Here is a 9989-nt window from a genome sequence, read left to right on the forward strand (position 1 = left end):
CATTTTTACATTTTATAAAACAAATTTACAAAATCAAAAAAACACTTTTACCAAGGCCAAAACAAATTTACATTTAAGAAATAAATTTACACTTTGGAAAACATTTTTACATTTTATAAAAAAAAATCAAAAAAAAACTTTTACCAAGGACTAAACATATTTACAAAAGATGAAACACTTTTACAAAGTTGGAGACAATTTTACAAATGACGGAACATTTTTACCATTTCTGAAACAAATCAACATTTCAATTTGTTCGAAAGGGATTGTACCAAATACTGGAAGTGATCCGGCAGTGATTGAGTGAGGGGTCATTTAGTTTGTTTTGATGGAGAGAAACCAAACGGAGTAACGGTTTACATATTAGGACATCCTCTGGTCTCAACTACGGTGGCCCTGAAGGACAAAACAAATTTACAAAATATGAAACACTTTTACAAAGTTGGAGACAAATTTACATTTTGGAAAGCATTTTTATATTTTATAAAACAAAATTACATCAGCACAACACTTTTGCCAAGGCCAAAACAAATTTACATTTAAGAAAACAAATTTACATTTTGGAAAACATTTTTACATTTTATAAAACATATTTACATCCGCAAAACACCTTTACCGAGGCCGAAACTAATTTACATTTTGGAAAAAAATTTAACATTTTATGAAACAAAATCAAAAATACAAAAAAACACTTTTACCAAGGCCAAAACAATTTTACATTTAAGGAAACAAATTTTCAAAAGATGAAACACTTTTACAAAGTTCGAGACAATTTTACAAACAATTGAACACTTTTACCATTCTGAAACAAATTAACTTTTCATTTTGTCAGAAAGGGAATGTACCAAATACCGGAAGTAATCAAGAAGTGATTGAGTGAGGGGTCAATTTGTTTGTTTTGATTGAGAGAATCCAAACGGAGATGGACATGGTTTACATATTAGGACATCCTCGGGTCTCAACTACGGTGGCCCTGAAGGACAAAACAAATTTACAAAATATGAAACACTTTTACAACGTTGGAGACAAATTTACAATTTGGAAAAAACATTTATATTTTATAAAACAAAATTACATCAGCAAAACACTTTTACCAAGGCCAAAACAAATTTACAATTAACCCTAGAACACTATCGCCGGGTGATTTTCACCCGAGCAAACAAATTTACATGATTTTCATTATGTTGCATTTGTCTGAGTGTCATGGGTCCCTGGGTAGCTTCAGCATCATCTATGAAGGCGTGGGTGTTTCCCTATTCCAAAACTCACTTTTTCCTACAGGCACGTGTTCGGGTGATTTTCACCCTTTTTTGTTTCTCTCTCCTGCAGCTGTTTATGTGTCTAGGAGACTGTGCCTTCACCAGGGAAGTCTCAAATGTCCCAGGAATGGGTGGACAGAACACCAAGTTTCCAGTTTCATCATTTTTTGTTTTAGAAATGTTTGGTCCTGAATTCCAAATTTTCAGTAATTTTGGAGCATTTTTTTTGAAGCAAGGCCCCCCCATGATAATTTTTTTTTCATTTTGTTAGACATTGCACAGTTTAAAATGAAAGAACACTACTCTAATTTGTCATGTATTGTCATATTTTGATATATTTTGATGACAAGTACTTTTTATTGGGTATATTATATTGAGTAAAAAACACCTGGCGTTAGTGATGGTGTTACTAATTTCCGTGATAGTGTTCTAGGGTTAAGAATGTGCTTCTTGCACATTATTATTTGCATATTATCTTGAATACTGTCTGCACCTTAATATCATTTGCACTGTTATCTATTTTCATTTTCATTGTCCATTTTTAAACTGTCACTGCACTACCTGCACTGTGTACATAGGCTGTTTTTATAAAACTGTATTTTATTATATTTTATTGTATTTTATTTTTAAATTTTAGATATTTAAAAGCTGGAAGAGAGAAACGGAATCTCGTTTTTCCTGTATGTCTCGTATATACAGTGAAAATTGACAATAAAAACCTTTGAATCTTTGAACCTTTGAAACCTTGAAAACAAATTTACAAAAAATGAAACACTTTTACACTTTTTGGAGACAATTTTACAAACAACGGAACACTTTCGCCTTTAAGTATGACTCCTTTTAGCCTGACTCCATTTAGCCTGAGGCTATGTGGTCTGAGGCTGTTTCATCTGGATTCTGACACACGATGAAGGTTTTGTGGAGATATGACTGAGCTTTTCTGGAGACATGATGCTTTTTCATCTGAGGTCTGACACCTCACTCTGAGACCCGAGGATGTCCTAATATGTAAACCATGTCCATCTCTGTTTGGTTTCTCTCAATCAAAACCATAGACTGTATAAAATATGGACGTAGTATTCGTGACATCACCCATCTGTTTCTGAAGAGCTGTTTTGAGGCCAATCGGCGGCGGCAGCCATATTGCTGCTGTCGAGCGACTGTGACGCAAACAGGTGGAGTTTGAGCCTCCTAGCCAACAGCTACAGTGTTCCCGCAGTCAGCTGTGCCTCTCATTGGAAGACTTGTTACCTCATTATCTTTGAAAGTACAGCGTTAGAAAAAAAAGTGTGTGCTGATCAAGAAATGAGCTATCCAGACTACACTCGTCTTTTGTACCAGGCTGTAAACATGTTTATTTCTGCTGTAAAGATCACTTTTTTCCCATTCATGTGTATGTGACTTCCAGTACTTCCGGAGCCAGCCTCAAGCGGATCCTCAATGAACTGCAGTTTTTAACACTTCCACATTGGACTCATATTTTCTGCCGCTTGATCAAAACAAACTAAATGACCCCTCTCTCAATCACTTCCGGATCACTTCCAGTATTTGGTAAATTCCCTTTCCGTAAAACTGAAATGTTAATTTGTTTAAGAAATAAAAAAAGTTTATAATACTTTGTAATTTTGTTTCCTTAAATGTAAATTTGTTTTGGCCTTGCTAAAGTGTTTTGCTGATGTAATTTTGTTAAAATTTAAAAATGTTTTCCAAAATGTAAATTGTCTCCAACTTTGCTGTTTCATCTATTGTAAATTTGTTTTGTCATTCAGGGCCACCACAGATATCTGATGTGTTTGGATTGTGATATTTGGCTCTTTATCTACATGCTACATGTTTAAAAAGAAAAAAAAAGTATTCCAAAGTTTACCAAAACTCTCAGAATTATCTTAAAGTTGTATGAGGCAATTGTAAGATATTGGTTTAAGGTAGTTGTTAATATTAATTTGGTTTTTAAAGACTGCTTTCCAATTAAATTGGGTCACTTTTGGAATTCAAATTTCATGCTGTGATACAACTTCAATGGCGATTTATCAGTTTACTAAAATTCCAATGTAACTGTTTTTCAGTAGCTGAAGGTGATCTCATAAATCATGACTGAGAGCATACCTTAACCCGCAGCTTTGCGCACTCTGTGCGACACATCTAGGATCAGCTGTATTATAATGAATTCACTGATGTAGTGAAATTTATCTTTAACATATCAGGGAGCTTCTCTTTAAGAGAAACTTGCTAGACAAATAACTAAAGAGCGAAATTTCCTGATCTGCAGTGGGTCAACTGCTGATGTTAGTACTCTGTGTAGTTGTACTACTATCATGGTGTTTATTTATTATTCACATAAATATCGAACCAAAGATAATAAAATAAGGAAGAATGTCTTGTTTTTTGTGGTGAATGCTTCTTAAACCTTGAAAAAATATAACGTACATTGTGTAAGAATGGCATTAGTGCTACTGCATTGCATGCTGGGTATCCAGACCAAGCCGATTATCCGCCAATAGTAAAGCTCCTCCCTAGATTTAGGGGTGGGACTTGTATCCTTTTAGCCAATCAAACGATTGATCCTCAAAGCTTCGGCCACTGTTTGTCCATATCAAACCGATTATTACAGGGAAGTTCATTGAGTCATAGTAACAATAAATTAAATGGAGCAATTCATCTTTTTTTTGTTAAAAGGTTCAGCTTACAAATATTTAATAAGAAACGAATTCAGGTTTATTCCTACATATATTGCAGTTACTTAGGTTGCTGACTGAGTCTCAGTACTTGTTTCTCCTTAACATTAATTTCTGAATTGAATAGGTGGACTGTTTCTTTAGTTTCAAGGTAACCCTTTAATGAAATAAGAACTAAATTCTTGTGTTAATAGTGGTTATATGTCTTATTCTAATGGTGTCTTTGGATGTAAATTAGGATAAAAGATGTGGCTATTTTGATGGTATAATTAGTGTAGATGGGTTGTGACCTTTTTATTTACAGTCTATGGTTGTGACCATAACAGAATAACACAGTGGGTCGTCTAATTTACCAATCAAATTTGATTCTTTAAAGCTGTCTGAAATAATGTATAAAAACACTTTTTAGATTGGGACGTAAAAAATCAAGGCTTCACCTGTTTCAATCGTTACATTATTTACATTTTTGTTGGTCATTAATTTAATGTTCAGACACGAGACAAACTCTATGATGAGTGATTTATTTTGAGTTTGACACTTGAAGGAAACTTGTAAAGGGATACCTTTGAATTTCATCTAAAAAATTTGAATACCTGATTTTTTCTGTGGTGTTATCAGTGGTGGACACTAATAAAGTAAATTTACTTGAGTACTGTACTTAAGTAAATTTTTTGAGTATCTGTACTTTACTTGAGTATTATTTTGGGGAGAACGTATTACTTTACTCCACTACATCTATGAGACAATTATTGTACTTTTTACTCCACTACATTTCTATCAGTGCTCTACTTACTCACTACTTTTGCTTTGAAGTCGGCTCATGAATTTCCTTCTCTTTTCTGAAATCTGATCCTAAGACAGTAAAATGTGTTTGTGTAGTTCTGATTGTCTCAGTGGTTTAGTCGTACCTGTATATTGTGCGTCTCCTTGGTTGAACGTGGAGCAAACACAGAGCAAATTTCACTCAGATCAGGCAGTTCATTAAGAGGTGGTAATGATGGCTATAATTCTGGTCCATGGTCCCATGGTCATATCTTGAGCCAGTGTTAGAGGTTTTTGAAATAAAGAATGATACGTATCGTTTGAAAAGTTCTCCCTATTTCCCACTCTGCCCAAACATACAAAAATTCACAGTCCAACCTGAGAAAGCGTGTTGAGCTACATAACATTTGTTTCATTCCAGATGAACATTTCAAACTAAGTTGTCTGTGTTTGGAGTAACTTAGTTTCTGTTTTTATTCCATGGTATAGTTTTTAGAGATTTCAAGTAATGGTTTCTATATAAACATAATTTAATAGAATGTACTCCTATGTATGCTTGCCTGCACTCATGCTTTGTGAAAATACAACGTTTTGAGATTTTTTAAGAAGTACTCTGAATACTTAAGTATTTTTAAAAGGAAGTACTTCAGGACTTTAACTCAAGTAATAATTAGTCAGAGCAACTTTCACTTGTATTGGAGTAATATTTGACCTGGAGGATCTATACTTAGACTTAAGTAATGAAGCTGTGTAATTTGTCTACCACTGGGTGTTATTGGTACTTTTGCTGATGTATAAGTTTTTGTCTCAAGGTCCTGCTCCAACAGGTGAATTCTTATATCAGATAGTTTCACAAACCGGTCTTGAACGCATCATGACATTTGGTTCTGCCCCTTCCTCAAATGAACAGGGCGACGCGTTTGCGGGCGTGCCGCCACAAACCAATGGAGCCGAGAGAGAGGAGGGGTTAAAGATCCATGTTCATAAATACTCTGTGGTGCTTTCTCACGTCCGCTCTCTTACCCCAGAAGAAGGTGCAGATTGGTGGGCTGACAGTACCGATTTAATTCTTTTTCAAACTCTCGTGAAATAAGAAATAAAACGCAACCATGAGCAGGAAGTTCTTTGTCGGTGGAAACTGGAAGATGAACGGCGACAAGAAGAGCCTCGGTGAGCTCATCCAGACCATGAATGGAGCCACGGTCGACTCCAATGTCGGTATGTAGATTTTTTTTTTCCTCAAACGTGAAAGCTGCAACCTTTGCAAATATGCAGAGAGACAATCACGCTCACACTCTGACTACGTGTCCCTCTTTCAATGCCCCTCTAAAATATTATGTCAAAATGAGTCTGTTATTCAATAAATCGATGGCATAACAGCACACCAGACTTAATTCTGTTTATTCTATGCGCTTTAAAAATACAATTCTTTATGCAGCATAGACCTTTTAGTGTTTTTTCTCAATTGGCTTCACGACCAGTAGCAGACGGATCCATGTGCATGATCACGGGGGCCAGTTTTCAGTAATGTCGGTTGTGGTGGGTGTGCGTTTGCAGCTGCACGTAGTCCAGCAGCCAGCTCTGCCTCTGTCTGGATGAAGTGCATGGTGCCTTCAGTGCTGCTTGTTAACGACTCATCTTTCATCTCCGAGCTAGTAACAGGGAGTGCAGTCACCTCCTGTGAGGTTCCCTTTGTGGTTATTCTGTCAATGTACCTTATGGGGGGCAGTTAGACATCTAGGACAAAGGAAATGTAAATTCAAATGTGAATTTCTTTTGTTTCTTTTTTGTACTCTGGTGTACGATTTTTTCCAGTATGACCTGAATGCAGCAACAGTAGACATTTGGCCCTGTTGCTGCAGACTGGAGACAGACTGGCTGCTGCTGCTGTATGCCATCTTCTTTTTATTCAGTGCATTATAATGATCTGGAGATGAACACTAAACAGGGAGGTGCTGAATCTGTCCAGGCCTGTTTGTGCTGTCATCATCAGGCCCGTTTGTTCTTCCTGCTGCAAGACAGTGTTATGCAACTGTAATGTAGTGTGTTTGGTTTACACCCGTTAAAGGTCTGAACTGTCACTCTGTTCAGACAAGCCTTGGACCTTGCTCTAGTAATGGATCCACCCCCTTGCAGTGATACATTCAGAGTTTTCCCTCTTGATTTCTCTCTGTCGGGCTTTGAACTCAAAGTTCAGCTGTTTCCTACACATGTTGACTATTCAAACTTCTTTATTTGACCATTTGAACTTACACTGTCGTGACTTTTCTCTGACCTCTGCAGAATGCAGCCATGTGTGCGCCCTTTAGAAGGCTGAACTCAGACCTTTAATGCAGAGAGGCTTGACTGTGGCCAGGGAGCAATGACCTTTACCAAACCAATAATACCAGGAGGTGTTTAATATAGACACCGGTAACCCCAAGATACAGTTACATTTTGAATGCCAGTGTCTTGACTGTACTGTATTCTGTTGGACAGAGGCAGACTGGTAAAAAAATGTTTTGCTCACATTTTGTTTGTATACACTACAATAGATATTAAGCTCAATTAAGTTTTACCAGTTGCTTCTCAACACAACTTGTTTAATAAAAGATAAGATAAGATAAGGTAATCATTTATTCGTCCCACAACAGAGAAATTTAAGTGTTGCAGCAGCAAAGTAGACAGTGCAAAAAAATGTGCACAGACTTGTAGCATAGTATAACACAATACAGAGCAGAACTGAGAAGATGATTATTTTAAGAAGATTTATAGGGTTTAAGTGAAAAAGTTAAGTGATGCTGCTAGATGTATTTATGTTAAAAATCCTTAAAAACGCATGAGAAACCTTAGAAGAAAAATATGAATGTTTGAATATGTTGAACGCTTGAAAACTTCTTATCATATGAGTGTTGCTTATACTTTCCAGCCCTGTGTTTTAAATTTTGGTGTTTGTTGATTAATGTTTACTTTTGATTTTTTGGATTGAGCCTTTAAACATTTTATTTCAGTTCGAACAGTGATCCAAATACTTCAGAACAAGACATAACTAGAACAAAAGACTTAATAACTCTCGTTTACTAATTATTCTTTCTGTCTCTCTAAATTACACCAAAAAATATATTTCAAAATGTTGCCAAGTCATTGGTATCAAGGAAGTTGCATATACTGTATCTCTCTGTTTTCATTCATGTTGGGCTACACAAAAACCTCACCACTGTTGTTTTCTCTCCTCTCTGCTCACAGAGGTTGTGTGCGGCTGCCCATCAATCTACCTGGACTTCACCAGATCCAAGCTGGACGCCAAGTTTGGCGTGGCGGCTCAGAACTGCTACAAAGTTCCCAAGGGTGCCTTCACTGGGGAGATCAGGTACGCCATGAGAGGAAAGAGTTTAAATTACAGTGTCTGAAGTGACTTCTGAATCAGAGAAAATGAGACTTAATCATGTTTGAATGTTATCTTCCTTCAGCCCTGCGATGATCAAGGACTGTGGTGTGAACTGGGTGATCCTGGGACACTCTGAGAGGCGCCACGTCTTTGGAGAGAGTGATGAGGTAATTGTGGAGAATTTTATCATCCTTATCATGTTTGCAATGATACCAAGTGCAAAGTTTTCAGATCTGTGTCCTTTTTACATGTGTAAGAAACTCAAACAAAACTCATTGTTCCTGCTTCAGTGTACACTCAGTGATTAGATGCTTGTGTTGTGTTAGCTCATCGGCCAGAAGACAGCCCACGCTCTGGAGAGCGGTCTGGGTGTCATCGCCTGCATCGGCGAGAAGCTAGATGAGAGAGAGGGCGGCATCACCGAGAAGGTTGTCTTCGCTCAGACCAAGTTCATCGCAGGTACGTGACTGCTGAGTTTAGCTGCACGGCAGAGACAGTGTAAAGTTGTAACACATATTTGAAGGACAGTTTGCACAAGCCATGGTGTGGTGCAAATCAGACAGCTTGTGAAATTCACGTCTTATCACATGTTCTCTCACAGACAATGTAAAAGACTGGAGTAAGGTTGTGCTTGCCTACGAGCCTGTGTGGGCCATCGGCACCGGCAAGACTGCTTCCCCACAGCAGGTAAACACAAGTAACCACTGCAAATGATAACTCCAATCTCTCTTTATAAGCACTCACAATGAAATGTTTCCTGTGTGATAACTCAGGCTCAGGAAGTTCACGACAAGCTGAGGGGTTGGCTGAAGACCAACGTGTCTGAGGCTGTAGCCAACTCTGTCAGGATCATCTATGGAGGTCAGTCAGTTGAGAAAGGCAAAGTTTGAGTGTAAAATTGTGTTTTCTCTCTTTTTATGCCACTTATAAATCGAAATCTTCTTCTTCTCAGGTTCTGTGACTGGTGGTACCTGCAAAGAGCTTGCCTCCCAGAAGGATGTAGATGGTTTCCTGGTGGGCGGAGCCTCCCTCAAGCCAGAGTTTATCGAAATCATGAACGCCAAGGCATAAAAAACCTGGAAAGATGCAGTGAGACCAAGCCCAGCTTAGAGGCCAGCTCCATACAGACGATCCAGCTTCATCATCCCTCACTCTCAGCACTTAGTCCTCTTCCCCTCCTTATTCAAAGTATTTGTGTAATGACGTCATTCCCTCCTTTTCCTTTATTTTTTTGTTGTATATTTGACATGAAAAGAAAGGGACAGGTTGACACTTGCACTGTACTGCACTGAAAAGAGTTAAGTCCACTGAGAATAGCCTGTGTGCGTACTAACTTCCACACTGAGTGCTCAAGCTGTAAAGACTGACAATAATTACATCTTGAGGTGGGCGGCCAGTCCACGCCTTTACTTGAAAGTTTACAAAACTTTTTTCTGTAAACCGTGTCACAGCTCTTGTCAATCAGATTTATTTGTCTTTTTAATATCTGTGTCTCTTTTGTGTAACTATGATCTGTGGCTTTTACCTCCCTGTAGACGTGCATGATCTGCTCTCCCTCATTGGCTGTTCTGCCAAGAGGGTAGTGCCCATTTCATGTTAATCATAATGTGTCATGGCCAATGGGAAGAAGGTTGGGAAGGCTTTAAGGTAACATAATAAACGGTTTAGAGACGGTTTTGGTGGTTTGACTCCAATTATTGCCTTTTTATGACTTCTATGGTCTGAACTTCAAAATAAACCTTCACATTACTAATATGAAGAGTTCCTACTGCCTCTCATTAGTGTCCAGTCTGCTGTGTGATCATAATCCTGGAGGTATTCTTAGGATGGCAAGGAGGGAGTATCTCATTACAGACATGAACTACTGCTAAGACAATGTCATGCAGAGATGCCTGCGACTGCTATTTATATCCTAAACTACAACAA

General features: G+C 37.8%; 1 protein-coding gene and 1 non-coding gene across 2 annotated transcripts; one reads left to right on the plus strand and one right to left on the minus strand.

Moving 5' to 3' along the window:
- Nucleotides 1–3462: 3462 nt before the first annotated feature.
- On the minus strand, nt 3463–3519 carry LOC117823579. The gene has a single exon (XR_004633430.1). It is a non-coding gene; the product is annotated as a U7 small nuclear RNA (small nuclear RNA).
- Nucleotides 3520–5678: 2159 nt separating this feature from the next.
- tpi1b (triosephosphate isomerase 1b) lies at nt 5679–9738 on the plus strand. Its single transcript, XM_034697328.1, has 7 exons — nt 5679–5914; nt 7922–8045; nt 8146–8230; nt 8390–8522; nt 8665–8750; nt 8837–8924; nt 9016–9738. The coding sequence occupies exons 1-7, from the start codon at nt 5806–5808 to the stop codon at nt 9132–9134; spliced, it is 744 nt and encodes a 247-aa protein (XP_034553219.1). The 5' UTR covers nt 5679–5805; the 3' UTR covers nt 9135–9738.
- Nucleotides 9739–9989: the final 251 nt, after the last annotated feature.

Source organism: Notolabrus celidotus, chromosome 12 (genome assembly GCF_009762535.1).
Source record: "Notolabrus celidotus isolate fNotCel1 chromosome 12, fNotCel1.pri, whole genome shotgun sequence".
In the NCBI taxonomy this organism is placed as follows: Eukaryota; Metazoa; Chordata; class Actinopteri; order Labriformes; family Labridae; genus Notolabrus; species Notolabrus celidotus.